Genomic DNA, 20,303 nt, shown 5'->3' on the forward strand with positions numbered 1-20,303 from the left:
TTCCTCTCTCTGCAGCTCCGCACTGATGCAGAGAAGCGCTCCCTGGTGGAAAGCGGACTGTCTTGGTATAGCGAGGATGGCAAAGCCAGCCACAAGCTCGACAGCAGCAGCTATGACACAGGGAGTCTCAAGACAGAGGCCCCAAGCAAGTGGAGAAAGAAGCCTCCGAGCCTCAGTGAAGATCCAGCGGGTAAAGGTGAACTAAGGAAGCCACAAAGTTTGGGTCAACCAGGGAGTTTCAAGAAGGGCCGTAATCCTCCTGTGGGTGTGACCTCTCCCATCACCCATACCTCCCAGAGCGTGCTCAAAGTTGCAGGTGGGATCTGATAGCAAATATTCCCTTTCCGTCTATATGTCTTTCCCTTTGTTTGTCTTTTTCTCTGCTATTCCTCTCCTATAGGAATTTGGTGGATCACTGCCATTGTCAACTAAGAAATCTATGTCATCCATTATCTCTTTGTATACTGAATCCAAATGTAAAAACAGAGTCTGTTTATAGAGCAGCCAAGGCGGATATCTGCTTGGTGTCAAGATGAATACAGACACGTACCCCTCAGCGTAAGCCAGGTTTTGATTTGTAGCACAGCACAGTATACTTACGAAAAAATGCACCATGAAATCCATTTCATTGAAGAAAAAAAAATCTCAGTTTAAAGCCCAAAGCCATGTTTCTTCTATTATCTCAGGAAAAAGCCTGTTACTGTACATGTCTGCAGAGACGCTGTGTCTGCCATGTGCAGCAACCAAATTTATTTCTATGTCCTTTAAGCCCCAAAAAAACATGCCATGATTAAATAATAGGTTAAAATTGAGTTCCAATACCAACATTTCTTGGACTTTCATTTTCAACTTCATTTCAGCTTTAAAAAATAATTGATTAAAATTACTTCTGATTATATGTATGTTGGCTGCAGTTTAAAGGGAAAAGCATTCACCTAACTGATGCAGAATAACTTAAGAGTCAGATGTGTTGTATTTGCTTTTATGAATGTACTATAATTATAATTTTACTTTTAGCCTTGAAAAGAAATCATAATTTACCCTTTTACCCTTATCTTTTAATGTATCCTTCAATCTTCACATAGTTGCATCACTTTAATGATCCATTCAGACAAGAGTTTGATTTTATCACTTGGATATTTCTTATGGTATAGTAAATTTAATTTTGCATAAAGCCCTTTAAAGTCAGTCTGTTGGTGAGTCATACTTGATGTCATGAGCACATAAAAACTCTAAGCAAATACAGATGTTTCTTGCTTATATTTTAGCTCAGCTGTAAAGGCTGGAATGATATGTATGTTTTCTTTTATGTGATGCTGTCTAGTTTGAGAGAAATGATGGGGTTGGTGTCAGTTTTGTGAGCCCAGATTTACTGGGTTTACTGGTTCATCAGCTCATCCAACTCATCCATCCATTCAGTGTTTTTTTGAGTAGCTTACTCAACAGGGTGATAGTGAATACTGGCCAAACCAAGCAGCCCAAACATTGCTGCTCCTCATCATTACTTTCAATTGTGAATAGAATTGCCTTAATGTTATTATATAACCATACAGTATTGTTCTTTCCTTGTTTATGCAGCACCTAAAAGTGAGAGGCCATTGGACAAGTCCAAGATTTCCATTAAAACTGCTGGTCTACAACGGTCTCGTTCTGACGCCGGCAGGGATCACCATGGAGAACACCGCAAGCCCCCATCAGGTTTAGTTAAACCCACTGCTGGAGCCTCCTTTGGGTACAAGAAACCACCAACAGCCACTGGTACCGCCACTGTTATGACAGCAGGGGGCGCCACCATCTCCAGTGGCTCTGCTACTGTGGGGAAAACCCCCAAGTCATCTGGCATCCCAGTGAAGCCTGTGGGAGGAGGAATACCCTCGGGTCGAAAGAACAGTTTTGATGCCAGCAGTGAGCAGAGCTTCCTGGGGCCAAACGCCCGAAACAGCATTCAGTACCGCAGCCTGCCTCGACCCGCCAAATCAAGCACGCTCAGTGTGATTGGTCGCCCTGCAACTCGGCCTGTCAGCGGTACCATTGACCCCGGTCTGTTGAGTTTGAAACCTGTGCCCATGGCCTCCGCAGGCCCCAGAATTAAAGAGCCTAGTGGCTGCGGCAGTAAAATGACTTCTCGAACCAGCACAGGCCCAGTTAATCAGACAGACAGGGAGAAGGAGAAGGAGAGAGCCAAGGCCAAGGCTGTGGGTGCTGACATAGACTGTGGCTCTTTGAAAGGAGACGAGACTCAATCTGAGTCAACAGGAGAGTCTGTTGTGAAACTTCACGGCCTGAGACGGACCAGCAGCAGCAAATACCCTGAACTGTCATCACCCACCACACCGAGGTCTCTCATTTAAACAGCACTTTTGAGAGGTGTTTCACCTAAATCACAAAAAGCACATTTTCTCACTGAGGTCTCCTGGTATCTTGCCACGTGGGTAGTTATTAGTTTTGTTGTATATTCCCAGAGTTTCTGCTGCCATGCCAGGACAAGGGATTGGAATGCAATTTTAGTTGTGGTGCCCACAGGATTGAAAAATTACATCTAAAAAATTCAACAGCAATATCTCTTCCCTGAAACAGTGTCCCAGTTACTCTAAATAATCCAGAGTGCTAACTGTCAGTAGTTTCTCCTGGAACAACTTTCTACCAAAGAAATGGCAACACTGTTTGGATTGATGTTGCTATTGAATTTTAGAGGCAGACATCTTAGAGACATCTTAGGGACAGCTGTTTCAAACCTTGTCAAATACAACCACAGCTCTCTGTCTGGGTATACAACAGCAGAAGAAAGTTAGAAAATGTGTTTGGGTGAAAGACTCTTTGTTTGATGACTTTGTTTTGAACATCATTACTCAGGACATCTTTCTGTTTTTGACCTCTTATTTCCTCTGCCTGATTCCTAGGATGCTGAACACTAAGTCTCTGGGTCGTCCACCCAGCCTGGCTCACCTGGACAAGGTCAACTCGAACAGCCTTGACTCCTGTGTGACCATCCAGGACCTCCCGCCCAAAGTCCCCCCATACTCCAAGCTTCAGGACTTGGCCGGTTCTCACACAGCTACACGCCTCACCCCCAGCCCAGCGCCCGTCCTCCACATCGATTCCCCCAGCTCCTACACCAGTGAAAGCTTGAGCCTGAGCAGCTCACCACTGCTTTATCCCAAACTGTCCGGCATGCACCGCAGCATGGAGTCCCTGCCCCTCCAGATGAGCATACCCTCCAGTGCGAGGTTTGTCACAACTGAGATGCATGACAAAGAGGAGAGGGGTACGGGAACCTGGGGGGCCGGGAGCAGAACATCCCTCAACCTTGCAGATAGGCAAGTCTCAGAAGTACTTAACGACCATTATGTCAAACGTGTTTTCATTTTCCTTGTCATTAGTGTCTGATGTTGTTTGCCTCTGAAAAGGAAAATTATTGTGAGGAAATTACGATGATGCTTGTCATATGAGGTGAGATCACAAATAAGCACATCATTTCTTAATTACAAAGCAAATAAAAGAAACTGAATTAAAAGAAAGAAAGAAAAAAGAAAAGCACACACATTGGATTTGTCATCCATATAACAATGGATCAAAAGTTTAAATAGAAAGAAAAAAATAGTTATTTCAAAACTACTCTTCTATCGTCTCATGAACCAACCAATATTGGTTGAAGCAGCTGCATTTATCTTAGCAGCGGACAGTGTATGAAACATTATGTCCAGTTGAGTCAGTATTTCAACACTGGGCTATAAGTTTTCTTGGCAGCTGCCTGTCCTGCAAATGGAAAGCCTGAGCTGTCATTTAGAAGATGAAAGGTTGGATCCACTGGAAAATTTCTATTTGTAAAAGTGGAGATGGACCGAAATATTTCCTGCCAAAGGAATGTACTCTTAGGCAAACCCACGCCATGTGTATGAATGTGGCCAGTTTGCCATATGGGCTGCATGTACAAAAAGGACTGCAAGATAAATCCATGAGATGTCTTACCAGTTATGCAGGTGTTATGTCAAAACCTATAATGAGTAAAACTTTGAGAAACATACTATTTTTTATTAAAATGATCAACAATGACAGTTTGTTTCTGTTAATAATGTTTTTATTCTCTTCTTTACAGCTTGCAAACAGACAGAAATACCTTGCCGAAGAAAGGCTTAGAGTACGTCAAAACAATTATCCGCCAAGCATCTATTTGAAATCTCACTCTGTCATGTATCGTCTTTGTTCAAAGTTAAAATGACCTCTCTTCTCTCAGACGCTATGGCTCAAGCCTGTCAGAGAGTGAAGGAAGCAAACCGGGAAGGCGCCACTCCCACACCATAGTCAGCATGACAGAGAGCGACAGCCCCCCTCAGCTGCCTTCTCCCACCCGCCTGCTCCACCCCTCCTCTGGCAAGGCTCCTCTCACCAACGTGGGTGAGTCTGCCTGTTCAGTTTGGCTGCCAAGTTCTAAAAACACTCTCTGTTTGAACTCTGAATTAATGAGACTTGAGTTGCTTGATAAGCCGTCCATCTTATCGTAGATTATTATTGAGGACAGGGATACTGAGTTGACACTGAGAGGAAAGTCCAGCTAAGTTTTTACAGTTAAGAAATATTGACACAACTTGTCAATAAGAGATTCTGTCATATCTAAGTGGTCGAGTGGTGGCCAAATAGTAGAGTATTAGACAGATTTAACCATATGAATATGATTATCCTAAATCTCTGCTCATATGGACTTGAGTTCAAGTCTGAAATATGCAGGAGATGGAGGCAATAGGGGGTCAAGTCAGACTATATTTATCTCTTTGACTGTTGTGGAACCACAGTGTTGCCTTTCACTGAGTCATCAGAATAAGGGTGCTATACCTAGGTGTAGGCCTACTCTGTGTGTATATGTGTGTATGTGTGTGTATGTGTGTGTATGTGTGTGTGTGTGTGTGTGTGTGTGTGTGTGTGCGCGCGTGTGTGTGTGTTTTTCTGCAGCTCTGCATCCTACAGTTTTATCTGTGCCACTCAATAGATTACCGAACGTCTCTCTTTTGTGATAGTTGCCCCAATTTCCAGTGGCACTCCGAGGATATCACGCTCTAACAGCATAGGCCCCCCTAGTGACTCAGCCTGCGATCTCTATGGATCCTCCCCCCTGGGCAGCAGTATGTCCCTGGCTGATCGGCCAAAAAGCATGATGCGGTCTGGGTCTTTCCGTGAACCCGGGGACGATGGTGAGCCTACTCAATTGGCCTCCCTGCAGGGGAGTCGCCCAATTGAAACAAAGCTGTGTGCTCATACTGTTAAGCAAAATGTCAGAATGAATGGAGTATTTGTGCATCCATTTTAGATTAATAGGGAGTTGCTCAAAGATTTAAAATGCGCTATCTGTGATCCAAATTTAAACAAAACAAGAAACCACCCACCAAGAACTTAAACCTGCTTTCACTTTCAGAGAATGGGTAGGCTATATAAACTATAAAATATAATTATATGGCTGAGTCAGAGATATCCTGTTGTCTTGGAGGTTGTCAGTCGTGAAAACTATTTAAAGTTTGCACCACTTCAGTCATTTATTTGTGACAGAAGATCAGAGAATAGCAGGAATTGCAGGCAAAGCTAAATTACTTATAAAAAACATATCATTTTTCAGTCTTTCAAGATATTGATGTCCACCTTGCCTTTCTTGCAGTGCATGGCTCTGTACTGTCTTTGGCGTCCAACGCTTCATCCAACTATTCCTCGGTAAGTGGATACAACCATTTTATATTAAGTAAATACTTGATGTTACTTTTGAGAGTTTAGTGCTTTGTGTCTTCAATTTAAATACGCTGTCGTCTTCAAAAAGTGATCATGTAGACTTTCACTGCATAGAATAATATAAAATTTCTCCATTACAGCCAATGCAGGCAAATTGCCTTAATAATAATGATTGATATATATTTTTTATTAAATGAAATAAACTTCTCCAGTTTCTCTCAATGATCTGGTAATGCACTGAATAGGATTTTGGTAGCTACAGTATTTCAGCCTTTTTTTTTTTTTCACTGTTGTCATCAAACTTCAGTAATGTCCCTTTTACTGTGGATACGTAATTTTGGTGACTTAAGTTAATCCTCTGCCCCATCCCTCTGTATTGTTTATTTGTTTTTTACCATGCCTTCAATAGAATGAGGAGAGGATACAAGGAGAGGTAAGGCCAACGAGCCGTAACTCTTCAGCTCACACTGTGCTTTCCTTCTGCGTCATCTGTCAGTCATTTCCTGTCAAAACGGGTCCATTCATCAGATGGTGTTATCAGCGCTCAATAAGTCTGCGATCTCAGGAGCTCATAACTCAGTTCATTCTGTTTTATCTCTAATATTCTTTGTCCTTTAGCACCACCTGCTAACATTTAATGAAAACATTTTCAGACCTCATAAAATTCTCAGTGCATGAGAAGAGTGGAGAAAATCCACTGTCATCCCACAGTTATAACATTTCCTATTGGTGTGGAATGTATTCACCTTGTTTGTGAATAATATCAGTTTCTGTTGTGGAGCAGTACCTTTCATATTGTGTTGTTTTCATCTATCAAACACGACGACATATTTAACTGTTGCAATATCATTTTAAAAAACTGTATTCATGTATCGATCACTTCTGTATGTATCTGTATAGTATGATGCCTCATACTGCTCAGACTTACTTTGCAATTTGTTTGCAGCAAATCCGCAAGTTGAGGCGTGAACTGGAAAACTCCCAGGAAAAGGTTGCCAACTTGACTATGCAACTTTCTGCTAATGTATGTATGATTTTTTTTTTTTTTTTTTTTTTTTTTCTTTTCATAAACTAATTCGTTAATGACTTGGATGCATGACAGATCTTTTATCAGAACGTTCAATCAATCCAAAATGTAAATTAAATCCTTTTAAGTGAGTATTTAACGGGTGTATCTTGTATCTGCCCTGCATTTTTGTGAGGGTGAGATATGGGGGAAAATTGCAAAATGAAGATCACATGAGTTGACTTTAGATACTGATGCTACTAGCTACTGATACCTCTTGCTTATGCCCAATATACAGTGAGTAAGGGCAACCCATAACAAATCATTCAGGATTCACCACCTTACCCAACACTCGGGTGTCACAGCAAACACGACGTCTCCAGTTCTCTTGCTGCCACTCACATCCATCCACTTTTACTAAAATCTTTCAGCCCTGTTATCTTGGTGATGATAATGACATTATTCAACCTTAAACCTTAATACTCACTTTTAACTCTTTACCTAACAAATTTCCCACCTCTGCTTTTTCTAACTTTCTCACTGCGCGGCACATTTTACTCACTCGCTTTGCTAAACCATCAACTAACCTGGATGTTTTGCACATATGAAGTGACTGTATGACTGTATGTTTTTATGAGACGTTTTTTATCACACCCCTAACGCTCCTGTCCCTTTCTCTTACACTCGTGGCTGTATTGACCGCTGGACTCGCTGCTGCCACCTGCTTGCCTCCCGCTGACCCGCACCTCTGGATGCTGGGTGTAGCAGCTAGGCCAGGTTTGTTGGACTGTTGCTTCCAGAGCGCTCTCTGTCGCTTCCTCATGATTCTGAGTGGACGTCAAGCTGACGACTTGCTGTCTCACATCTCTGTGGGGCTTTTTGTGTGGCACAGTCGACCCTCAACACCTACCTTGTAGCATGTGACTAGGGCTACAGCTAATGATTATTTTATCCAAAAATCTATCGACTTTTTTGTAAATTATTTATTCACCTTGTAAAATGTCAGAACGCAGTCAAAATACTTTCTAATCATTTATCAGATCCCAATGTGACGTCTTCAAATTTTTTGTTTTGTTCGATCAGCAATCAGTAACAATGACTATTCCTGATCATTTCCTTAGATTTAAAGGGTTAGTTTTGGAAGTAAGTTAATAGAGACAAGAGAAAAATGCAGTCATGATACAAGCAAACTCTAAGATAAGGACTTACCAGTGATGTAACACGCTTTAAAGCAGCCAAAATGCAGGTCTGCTGCTCTTAGGAAAAACTGAACAGGTGACTGAATTTTTATTAAGTATTTATGACTGTTACAACCCCCACAAAGGGTCGTTTTTTGTGTGACCCCAAAGAAATACCAAAGCAAAGTATCAACGTAAAGGATTGAAGAACAGAATGACAGGCTGGCTGGATTTCTCAAAAAGAAGGGAAGACAGTCAGGCCAACCACACAACAGGCATGTATGTTGGACCCGAGTGCTTTCTCTAAACTACCAAACCAAAGGAAAATGCTGAAGAGAAATAAAGCCACAAAACCAGGGCTAAACATAATTCCTTGACGAATACAATATGATACGCCGGCGATGGATTTTAGAAGACACTGTAACACTCCGTCATCAGCAGGATTGGTGTAAGCCTAAAGGTCAAACATGTGACATGAGGTTGACGAGGTTTGTCGCCCAGTGCCACGCCGCTGCCCTCCTTCATCACCATTACTCTAACGTCCTCTTTCATCTCTGACATCATCCACAGCTGTCCGCCACTCCATCCCCTCCCTCTTTTCCCAGCAGACGGAGAAAGCCATTTGCTTGATGTGCTGTGAGCGTGTGAGACTGCAGACCAATTTGATTCAGCTGGTGACTCATACCTGTCTGCTGTCCCCCCCCCCCCACTGTCTGTCCTTCTCTCTCTTTGCCTCCTTCTACCACTGTGTCCGTCTCTCAAAGGCTAATCTGGTAGCAGCATTTGAGCAGAGCCTGGCACTGATGACGGCTCGCCTGCAGACCCTGTCCGTCTCCTCGGACCAAAAGGTATCTTGGTGATATATGATGCTAATAAATGTTGTACCACCTGTGACAGTTTCCTCGTAGGTATGTGAGGAAAAATGAGGAAAAAAAGTTCATCACATCTGAAGACATACTCAATGAATACTTGATGATGATGATTAACTATTAGTCTGATCATTATTCAGCTCCTTTACTGCATATTAGATCCTGTCAGTGAAAGAGAAGTTACCAGGTGACATAGCTGCTCTGGAAATGAGATGTGGGTCAAAGGTTTGCATGATGGGATTTCCATGTTGTCATCAGCCACTCAACGCAACCTGTCATTCTCGTTGAAAGCAGATAGACATTCCACAATCCTCGGATCAGAAGAATCTTGGTTCAGTTACCAGTCTGCAAGCTAACATGAATACCTGTTTATGTTTCACCTCTTCAGGACTCTGAGCTCACTGAGCTGAAGGAGACCATCGAGGTTCTGAAATCCAAAAATACAGAGGCCCAAGAAATCATTCAGGGGGCTCTCAGTAATCCAGACATCACACCTAAAGGTACATGACATGCTAAGGATGAAGAGTATGACTGTTGAACAAAACAAACAGATGGAAAGTTTCAATTTGCTCTCTTCTCTCCTGGTTGTCAGAGCTGCTGATCAACCGGCAGAACTCCTCAGAAAGCATCTCCAGCCTGACCAGCACTACCAGCCACTCAAGCATGGGTAGTCTTAAAGAGCAAGAGGCCAAGAAGAAGAAGAAAAAGAGCTGGGTGAGAACTCACAGGCAGACATACACTGATTAGTGGTGGTCAGCAATACTGTTAGACGTATCAGATTTTTATCAGGCATTTTGCAAATTTATTTTGGAGCACCAGAGGATTGAGGTTTACCACATCAGGAGTCAGCAAACCGATCCACAAAAAATCCACACATGTGCTAGCCCAAATAAATTGAAAGAACAATTTGCAGTGGTTCATGAATCAGATTTTTCCTCCAGATCAGCAGAGAAAGTGATGAAAGTTACAAAACCACTTTTGTATAACTCTGCTTGTTAGGTTGGATATGTTTAGATGTTTTATCAACAGCAAATTAACCAAACTGAAATCAAATCTAGTGATTGTCTTGATTAGCACTAGATTATTATAAGATTCAGAGTTTGTATGTGTCACATGGTCGCACAATACATACAGTGAAATGGCCTAGCATGTGGGTGGCTGTGAGCTATTATCAGTTTTTGTTGTAAGTTGTATTCAGTCAACTGCTGTCCTAGTTTGTGCCCCTGCATGTGTACATGCATGATTCTCCTCCTATCTCGTTCCACATCTGTTATTAAGTATGACTCTGGTCTCTCCCTCATGCTGCCCTGCTTTTTATTTTAGGTCTTTGAGGTGAGTGACGTTGCTACAGTAAATAAACCCCCTCCCCTTCTCCAGCCTGCATGCACTTTATGAGTCATACTTGTGAAACGCTTGGAAACTTTCTGTCATCCGTGTCTTTTTAAACTTACTTAGTATCATAGTACTGATCATATTAAAATGTAAAATGAAATTATGGAATCATGGTTTTATGTATTGATATAATCTGCAAGCCATTTAACTGTAGACATCAAATGGCTCAATGAAGAAACTCTACACTGAGACAGTTTCTCATTTTATTCACGCATTTCATGTATGTATGCTGTGAGCATCATTGACTGATATGTTTTTAAATAATTATATCAGTTTTAATTCCTGAAAGTTCAATATCACACCAAGTTATAGTTGTACATTTAGGCCCAGTGTGTTGCCACAAAAATATATAAAGTTAACAGGAAACAACTGTTGTAGTAGTTGTTGTTTTCACATATGTCCTTCTTGTCTTTCTCATATTTCTTCTCTAAACAGTTACGCAGCTCCTTCAACAAGGCTTTTAGTAAGAAGGGCTCCAAGTCAGGCCCATACGCTGACATCGAGGAGATTTCCACCCCAGAATCCTCTGCACCTTCCTCCCCCAAGGTCCACCATGACGGTGATAATCCTCCATCAACGATGAAATCCTCAACCTCTGCATCATCAGCCGGGTAAACCTCTACCTACAATGATCTTTTAAACTGACACAACAGTTAAATACCAAAGTAAGTACTTAGAATTTCACTTCAACAGATAAATAAGTTAGATGTTACTGTCAGTAATAGATGTAAAAGTAGATAGGTACTCTAGGTGCTTTCTGTAAACATATGTTACTGCCTCTGTTTATTTGTTGAACGTGAACAAGGAAGAAAAGACTTTTGAAAATGAGGTTTTTGGCCGTCAGTCTGCTGATCCTTGCTACCTTCAGTTCTCAGATGTAATCTTATTTGAACTGAATGTGTCCAGACTCTGTGAAGGAGGTGAAGGAGGTGAAGGAGGTGATGGGGGGGATGAGAAGGTTGTAACAGAGCTGCGCACAGAGCTGTGGGAGAAGGAGAGAAAACTGACAGACATCCGCCTGGAAGCTCTAAGCTCCGCCCATCAGCTGGAGCAGCTGCAGGAGGCCATGAACAGCATGCAGGTACGTGTGATATGTTCCTTTTCATTATTTTGAGTTTATTACTTTTCTCACAAAAAAAAGTTATGGTGATATCTGTGTACAGATATTTGGAGAAGCTATTTTTTTTTCTTTTTTATAAAAATGCAACTGTATCTCTAAATTTTCTCACTTTAATGTGTGAAAAGCCACTTTTCTGCGACTATAGTTGCACGCCAAGGTTCACCAAACAATTTATTAGTAGTATTAGTATTAGTAATGTGGGTTGTTATTTTTTTATTGTTTCAAAAAATTTGATCTCATGATAGTTTATGTGTAAAACTCTATATTTCCTTCATTGCTAATATTCTTTTCAGTCGACAGAAAATGATTACTATGGAGATCAGACTGTGATTTATGAACATTGCAGTAACACTTGTGATGTTTTGTGTAGAGGACAGTGGAAAACCTGAAGGCTGAGAACGACCAGCTGAAGACGGGTGGTCTGTCCCCCTGTCCATCTCCTGGACCCTCCAGCTCTGCCTCCCAGTCCTCAGGTCTCACGGCTCTGGGAAGTTCATCACCTCGACAGTCAGTAGCCATGCAAATGCCCAAGAGCTACAGCAGAGGGATGAGTGAGGGGGGCACCTCAGGTACAGTTCAGTTCCTGAAAATGCAACGTTTTTACCAGTGATAGACATGGGGCACAGCACTTAGATTAAATGGTATTTACACACACAGGACAAAAGTAAAATGTGTGTAATGTCGATATTTAGAGTTTATATCTTCTGCGTATGCTCATATTACGGCAAAAAAAACAGTCATAGTGTTGCATTTTCACCATTTTTCTAATAACAATTATTAATCTTCATTTAGGCTATGAAAATCAAAAAAGGATTTTTTATTTTCTTTATTTTCTTTTCTTCCTTTTCTATCCTCTCTGTTGTTGACTCCTCGGTAGATGTCCACTCTGCAGATTCTCTCAGCCTTTCCTCACAGAGAGATGATCACCGTGTCAGGGTGGTGATTTGTGTCGCAGATTTACACGTCTTCAAAGATGTAAGTCGGTTGTTTGTCTTCAGACTAATTACTACAGATCATTACAGACCAATTACGAACATCGTAGTAAATCTCTGTGTTGCACTTCGTATCAACAGGAGGTTAAACAGCAGGATTTCTTTGTGGGAACTGTCAGGGTGAATGGCAGGATGGACTGGACTATGCTGGACTCAGCGGTCAGCCAGGCTTTCAAGGTGAGATGCCTTCATCTGACAGCTTGGTTCAGTGTGGTCTGAACTGAATGTACAGTTTGTATTAAGCATGTTCACGTTTGTGATTCAGCTGTCACATTAAATTTAGCATGTTGTTACTTCTGACGGTTTGAACTATTGCACAGTGGTAGAGATACAAGAATAGCATACTTCAACTGAAGTAATGTTTTCATTGAAATAGACAAACATAGTAAAAGAGGTATTTAAATTTACAGTCCGAAAGGTAATTTTACAAGGTTGTCCAGGTCTTTCTAGAAGGGAATTGCTGGGTTCTTTTGATTTGTTACGGTACCAAATAAAGACGAAAGGGCCCATGAGCAGAAGCTTGTAACAGATCATATTTACTTTCAACTTTGACATGTATCTAAGCCAGTTCTGAAACATCACAAGGGGCAGCTGGGATCATTTTGTGTCATTTTGTGTGCTTGTAAAATATTTCTGTCCTCAAACACAAATTCTATCCTTTTCCTTCCAGGTGTACATAGCCAAAGTGGATCCCACCTCCAGTCTGGGCCTGTCTACTGACTCCATCTACAGTTACAGTATGGGCCACATAAAGAGAGTGCTGGGAGGAGAGGCTCCTGAGACCCAGCCCTCCCGCTGCATGTCCCGAGGCCCCAGCAGCATCACTGTGTCTCTGAAAGGTGTGTGAAGACATGCAATATGCACAATGAGACTTAGTACATTTATCCTTTAGAAAATGTATTTATGATCTCATTGGATTAAACTGAACATATGTTTTAAACAGACAGTTGAATTCAGCACTGTTAACATCATTTTAAAAAAGGCTTTTTATACTCAATCAGAAATTTGGGCGAGTGAGGAAAACTTATTTATGCAAGCACTCAAATGTTTGTTGTCTTTCTGCGGCAGAGCCTAGCGGAGTCAGTCCAGCTTACATTTTCAGTTTCAGCTCTCAATTATGAAATCATTAATCTTTCGATAAAAAGCTGCATCCACACAGATCAATTTTGATGGTTTCTTTTGTCAGTCAGAACTTTTGCATTAGCTGTGTTGTGCAGTGTTTATTTGAAGATCCACGTCAGCTGAGTGCAAATCCTCATGTCTGTCTGCTTATCAGGGCGACTGCATTTGGCCCTGTCTGTCTGTATGTCAGAGAGGCATACAGCAGACTTTTTTTTCCCTTAACAACTCCTCCTTACGTCCCGCATGTGTTCAGTTACATTGAGCTGTGAACTGTCCTCAAATGACCCTGTGGCAGCTGACAAACTCACTAATTCAACAACATTAAAATATGTTTTTCTGAAAATAGATTTTTCTTAGTTATTTTACATGAATTTGGTTATATTATGCATTCACTCCAAACATTAACACTACAAGTGCAAGTATATATGTGGATAATGTACAATATATTTCAAAAACAGCAGTGTTTTGGTTTATGCGAGAAGCACATATGTGAAGCCCATTAATTACTCTCAAGCAGAGCTGTGATCAGTGAGGAGCGTCGAGATTCTGGTTTGGTAGTCGACACTGCGCCTTTGCATGCAGGAATTCAAGGAGTGACGTGCTAGGAGAGCTGGGAAAGCAGCGGCAGTCCAGACAGAGTTCTAGGTAACATGAACCCAGCGTAGCTAGGCCCAGCTGGTCGACCAGCCTCAGACACATGGGCCCCATAGATGTTAAGGCGGAACATTACACTCCTGCAGGCCGGTGGAGGGTGCTCAGACTCACTACAGTTGACGCAAAGTTATTTTCAGACCAAAATGCTTGAGCTCCATGTTGCTTATGAAGGACTTCGGAGGTGATATAAAACCATTTTTTTCCACAACATCTTCTTTCCCCAGTCCTTCCTGTTTGTAATGAATATTCTTTCTGGTATACATATTAACATAATTCTTAACAAGTTTTTGAATATCAAGTATCAAAACTGCACTTCATCACCAATTAAAATATGTCCTGTGAATTTGCAGGTAGTCATCAACTTCGCTGTTTATTGATTCTCACTTTTCCCTCACTATGTCCAGGTTTGAAGGAGAAGTGTGTGGACAGCCTGGTATTTGAAACCCTCATTCCCAAACCCATGATGCAACACTACATCAGTCTGCTACTCAAACACCGCCGTCTCATCCAGTCTGGACCGAGCGGGACGGGTAAGACCTACCTCGCTTCCCGGCTGGCTGAGTACCTGGTGGACCGCAGTGCCCGCGAGGTCACTGAAGGCATCGTGGTCACTTTCAACATGCACCGCCAGTCATGCAAGGTGACAGAAACTGATGAACCCAAACAACAGTGGCTTATTTGGTGTAATGTTGTCAGCTTCCTGTTGTCATCCTCCGTCCCCCTCTCTCTTTCTCTCCCCAGGATCTGCAGCTTTATCTTTCCAACTTGGCCAATCAAATAGATCGAGAAACCAGCACATCAGAAATACCACTGGTAGTCATTCTGGACGATATTCACGATCCTGCTTCCATCAGTGAACTCGTCAATGGTGCTCTCACCTGCAAATATCACAAATGGTAATCTCCACATATGGAAAATGGCTGGAAAAATATTCATATAAATATTAATATAACATTATTGTTTGATATAATCAGACAAAAGTGTATGTGTATAAGATGTGTACAATTCTTCATTTCAGTCCTTACATTATTGGAACAAGCAATCAGCCAGTGAAGATGACTGCGAACAACGGCCTGCACCTCAGCTTCAGGTTGGTTGGAGAAACACTCCTGTACTTTTGTACTTGCGTGTTATGGTCTGTGGATGAATTCCTGCTGAGTATGTAGAGATTAGATTTGAAGCTCGCTGTAGAATAAACAGGTCAATACAATAAAAAGCGTCTGTTAGAAAGTCAATGATAAAGTGTGAGTTAATGTGTTGCTAGTGTTTGATTCAATAAAGTTTGATTTCAGTCAGTGCTGTGAGGACTAATAATGACTTTACTTTATGTTTGAGACTCGGTGAACAAAAATATTTAATAATGTAACTACAATAACAATAGAAATAAACTTTTCACTGTAACTCACACTTTTACCTCCTTTTGAAAAGAGAAATCTTCTATGTTGTGCTACTAAAGGATTTGACAAGATTTTGTTAAATTATACAGAACGTCACAGATTGCACTGGAAATATTTGGTTGAATGCTACTGTCTCACTGAAGGAAGAGGATACAGCTACAGTATGTGAAATGGAAAAAGATTTAAATAAAAACCTGTTTTGATAATAAATAAATATTTCTGATATTGATCATCCATCTCATTTGGTTTTCACTGTCAAAATATGGCAGGTACTATATATAGATCTCAGTCCAGTTTTCCACCAGTCCCTCCTTACGGCTACAGCTTGAATCTAATGTTGATGTAGATAATAGGGATAAAGGACTAGCCCGCTGATGTACACATCCATTTGTCTGTATTGTGATGTGATTTTTTGCTTGCACCTTTCATTTTCTTAGAATGGTGACCTTCTCCAACAATGTGGAACCAGCCAATGGCTTCCTGGTGCGTTATTTGCACAGGAAGCTGATGGAGTCGGAGGACGAGAAGAACCTGACCAACGAAGACCTGATCAAGGTGTTAGACTGGGTGCCCAAACTCTGGTATCACCTTCACACCTTCCTGGAGAAACACAGCACATCAGACTTCCTCATTGGTATGAAACTCTCTCGACAGGTCAAAACCTTAGGGCTGAAGAAAGCTTTTTTATTTTGTGGGGAGTATTGACTCTGTGTGTCCTCATGGTACTTTCTTCCTCCCTTGTGTCCTCAGGCCCATGCTTTTTCCTGTCATGTCCAGTCACAGTAGACGAGTTTCGATCATGGTTCATTGATCTTTGGAACCACTCTATTATTCCATACCTGCAAGAGGGAGCCAAGGATGGCATCAAGGTGAGAAACGACACGTAGCAAATCTGGAAAGCTATCCTCCTCAGGAAGTGTTGTTGGCTTCGCTCTCACAGGAGATGTTACGCTCTAATTTTACTGTTGTGGTATGTTGTGACACTTAAGGTCCACGGCCAGAAGGCGGTATGGGAGGACCCAGTAGAGTGGGTGAGGGGCACCCTGCCTTGGCCGTCTGCCCAGCAGGACCAGGCAAAGCTCTTCCACCTTCCTCCCCCCAGTATTGGCTCCAGCAGCCCCGGTCAGCCCTGTGAGGAGAGGCCTCACAAGGAGACTCCACCCAGCTCTATGGAATCTGATCCACTGGTAAGTATTTTACACATTTCATGATATTTTTTGTGTTTTCTCAGAATTATAAGCTTTGTTGTTTAATTAAAACCGGAATGGGTCTTTAGGATTTCTGATTTTTGGCTTCTTCTCTTCTTTGTTGTAGATGGCAATGCTTTTGAAACTTCAAGAGGCTGCCAATTACATTGAATCCCCAGACAAAGAAGACCCTAGCCTGCCTAAACTTTGAACACAAAGCCTACACTTTAACACTTAGCACTTCAAATTTTATTTTTTTCTCCACTGTACTGAGACGGTGCACGTTCAGGAACAAATGAACCCTCAGAAATGGTTGTGAGGTGATTTAAACTGTCATGTCCACCGTAAGTTAAAAGTGTAACTGGGTCATTACAAATCATTTTAATACATACAGTATTTTCAAAAACTGTTCACAAGTATTGGATGAAAAGCTATATTCCATTACTTTCCTATGTATTTGACTGGATGACATTCATTTGAGTTCAGATCCCTTTACCCCCATGTTGTCCCTCAGTGCTCTTAGATCGGTGCTAATAGATCTATGGAGCTCATTTTCTCAGCACTTAGACTTCAGGTGATTCCTGCAACAGCACATACAGTCCATCCCGTGTTGTGCTGAAGTGCTTCATGGGATATGGAGTGCTTGTCAGCAGGAACTATTCTCAATTAATGGTGACTCATTTTGGAAAAGAGTATGACAGCATGACAGATGCTACTGTTTTTTGCAAAGTTCTTTGGTACATATCGACTGTATAAGTCTCTGAAGGCCAAATCTTATACATATGCAATCCTGAACTTTACAACCCGAGCAGGTGAAACAGATAAAAATGCCTTAAGAACAAAGACATCAAAGTCACCTCAACTTCAACAGAGTGCACTGGTGCTTTCATCAACATCATCCCAGCTGAGACAGTCAGAAATCAGTCATTTCTTCAGCTTTATAAATAATTTATTTCAATTAATCATCTTTATTTTTCAGAACAATAATTATACAACAGTGTAGGATCAAATTGCAGTGCTAATTTTCACATATTTGTACATCTACTTTTATGGTTTATAAGTTTGAAAATGAAACTTGCTGTCATACTCTTTTTTGCATACAACAAAACGTATTTATTAGGGATGTGAGTTCATTAATGTGTCGTACCATTTTTCCCAAGCACTTAATTTAGTTTTATTAACTGCTTAATGTAAAACAAGCAGTATCACCAATGTTGCTATATATAAATATATATATATACATATATATATATCAGGTATTAGATACTTAATACACAGGGATAATATAACATAACAAACACCCTCTGACTAAACAGATTGAGATGATGCTATTTGAATCCAATTCAGATTTCTTTGTCGATACAGTTTATCCAGGAAAGATTATGTGTCAAATCTTCCCCCCCATGTTTAGAATAGTTACTGTATATATTATGTACATACAATCAGGCTACATCACAGTTATTTTATCTACATTAGTTGGTGCAAATATCTAATATACTGAACCAAATACTGTACTTTAATCATGCATATTGACTGTCAAGTAAAGGGTTTAAGTTTAAACGATGAACATATAGAAAACACTTATAAAACAACCATATAACAGTATCAATCATCTAGTAGGTGCTTTTTAGGGAAGCCTTATCACAAAGCTCCACTGCAAAACACTTCTATCAATGGCTGAGTAGAGTGACTTTAAAGCTACCTATGCCCATTTCATTTGCAACAGTTCCTGCACTCCACAAACTGAGTTACAAATCTGCTTGTCATCCTCATTTAGGTGCGTATAGTGCTCTTTAACAGTGTCCCAAATTGTAGTGTTGAATAAAGATTATGTAGACGTTCGGGGTAGGTTAGCAAAGAGTTTTGTGTCATAGATCAGTCGAACGCTAAAGAAATGTGAAATTGATCTGGGAGATGATTTCTGGTATATTTAAGACGTGTTGTTGACCAAATGTTGAAGACATTACGTAGAGGCAGTGAAGTCATGTGACACATTGTGTGGTGTACGCCCATGTTGATGTCGTACAGTATTCATATTTGAGAACATTTTGGGTACACGACAAAGAAACCAACAAATTATGAAGAGTAAAAAATGGGAGATTCGAAGACTTTATAAGGTACTTTGTGTAGATTTTTGTAAAGAAGCCCTAATGGAGTAAAAGACAGATAAAGCTTATGGTTGTGCAAGTGGTGTCGAAATAATTCATCTGTTCATCCCACACTGTGTCATTGTTTAGGAGCTCAGACTAAACCTCACATGTACGTAAACCCTGTAAATGAATGTCAGACCACTTTTATGACAGCTTAACGCGAAAGTTGAACATTTTAAATGGTGTCTGAGCTGCACATTGCTTCATTATTGCACTGTTTGCATAAGGCTGATAACGAAACTTCAAGCTTATCCGTAGCTCTGATTGGTCGCCTGCAAACAAAAAAAAAATGAATGAATTAAATACATTACAGAGGAAAAGATGCCAAATGGTTGGTGAGTCTCACCCTGGCCATATGCCGTTTGAGAATCGTTTCCGTTATTGTAAATATTTCAGATATTAGACAGTATTACCGACCCCCACCCTGATCTGTTTCTGCAGGTTAACAAAAGCCATCAGCTCGAGCTTCTCATCTCATTCACTGGTTGTTGTGCCTGTTGCTCTGTAGTACTGTAGCTGTGATTTGTGTTTGCTTACTAGTGTATCAGGACTATGCAGCAACTTCTACTGGTGTTGGCGATCAGCAAATGTCTGAACTTCACGAGCAAACGCGGTGTGTTTTCATCTGGTCTGTCTTTGAGTTCTTAATTCGGACCAAACTGCACCACAGGATAAAAGTGGAAGTTTGCCTGAGCAGGTGATACTGAGCCTTAAAGAGAGGAGGATTTGTTTGGCGTTGCATTGAAGACAGGGTTCATAGTTGTAGTTCAAGAAATTCAGCTTTTTGGAAGCTGTTTCATGTGTTTTGTCCTTATGAATGGCAAGAAAAGTAACGCAACTGGATTTGTGAATGGTCAAATGACGAAAAACAAATAAAGATAATTAAGAATTAAATTATGAGACTGAAATAGTTGGCAAGAATCAGCTCTTCACTGTTTGCATAGTTGATTTTAAGTAGAAATAAAGCAGATAATAGGATAAATCGGAATATCTTAGGCCAATACAGGTTGCTGAATAGTCATATTTTTGCAAAGCTTGTTGTGGACTAAACTAAGATTTCAAAAAAAAAAAATGTTATGCGATATCTAATGTCACTGACGTGCAAATGTTAAGGGTTTCTAAGTGTTGTAAATGCATGTAAACTTGCTGTGTGATGAGGAAAAAATGTTAACATTGATGTATTGTTTAGGAAAATCATTCTAGATAATGTTTTCCTTTTTAATACTCAGATATTTGATATTTCTTTTTTTTCTAAAGAATCCTTTGTAAAACTTAATTTCTCTATTTTGTACAGGACATCATTGTAAAGATTGTAAATAGGTCAGCATTCTGGATGCGGCAACAATCATTGAGGAGGGAAAAAAATGATTGAGGGAAAGGTATATTTCTTCAGAGTTGGGTCCAATACATGGATAAGGCATGCTTCTGAAAGCTTTCATCCACCTATCACTGTTTGTTGGAATCAATAAAATACATGTTATATTTATTCTGGCTTCTTGTGTGTCAATTTGACAGTGTTGACCC

At 40.7% G+C, this 20,303-nt stretch overlaps 1 protein-coding gene across 5 annotated transcripts in view; it reads left to right on the top strand.

The window, feature by feature from the left end:
- The window catches only part of nav1b (neuron navigator 1b), a 52,770-nt gene extending 32,505 nt beyond the window's left edge, over positions 1-20,265 (top strand). For 2 of the 5 annotated variants that reach the window (XM_023416166.2, XM_087176589.1), the window contains 25 exons: positions 16-316; positions 1,579-2,338; positions 2,901-3,317; positions 4,097-4,138; positions 4,235-4,395; positions 5,013-5,186; positions 5,645-5,697; positions 6,122-6,145; positions 6,659-6,736; positions 8,661-8,744; positions 9,154-9,265; positions 9,358-9,479; positions 10,593-10,768; positions 11,064-11,238; positions 11,648-11,846; positions 12,155-12,252; positions 12,351-12,446; positions 12,940-13,108; positions 14,450-14,685; positions 14,787-14,941; positions 15,064-15,135; positions 15,880-16,076; positions 16,193-16,311; positions 16,432-16,629; positions 16,757-20,265. In XM_023416166.2, the coding sequence (XP_023271934.2) occupies positions 16-316; positions 1,579-2,338; positions 2,901-3,317; positions 4,097-4,138; positions 4,235-4,395; positions 5,013-5,186; positions 5,645-5,697; positions 6,122-6,145; positions 6,659-6,736; positions 8,661-8,744; positions 9,154-9,265; positions 9,358-9,479; positions 10,593-10,768; positions 11,064-11,238; positions 11,648-11,846; positions 12,155-12,252; positions 12,351-12,446; positions 12,940-13,108; positions 14,450-14,685; positions 14,787-14,941; positions 15,064-15,135; positions 15,880-16,076; positions 16,193-16,311; positions 16,432-16,629; positions 16,757-16,840 (4,302 nt within the window). In that variant the 3' untranslated portion in view covers positions 16,841-20,265. The remainder of the gene's footprint in view (positions 1-15; positions 317-1,578; positions 2,339-2,900; positions 3,318-4,096; positions 4,139-4,234; positions 4,396-5,012; positions 5,187-5,644; positions 5,698-6,121; positions 6,146-6,658; positions 6,737-8,660; positions 8,745-9,153; positions 9,266-9,357; positions 9,480-10,592; positions 10,769-11,063; positions 11,239-11,647; positions 11,847-12,154; positions 12,253-12,350; positions 12,447-12,939; positions 13,109-14,449; positions 14,686-14,786; positions 14,942-15,063; positions 15,136-15,879; positions 16,077-16,192; positions 16,312-16,431; positions 16,630-16,756) is intronic. The other 3 variants (XM_087176590.1, XM_087176591.1, XM_087176592.1) reach the window with 3 other exon arrangements.
- Positions 20,266-20,303: the final 38 nt, after the last annotated feature.

The sequence above is a fragment of the Seriola lalandi genome, unplaced genomic scaffold, assembly GCF_002814215.2.
Source record: "Seriola lalandi dorsalis isolate HSWRI2012SDOR001 ecotype SW California unplaced genomic scaffold, Sedor1 jcf7180002054561, whole genome shotgun sequence".
Classification (NCBI taxonomy): Eukaryota; Metazoa; Chordata; class Actinopteri; order Carangiformes; family Carangidae; genus Seriola; species Seriola lalandi.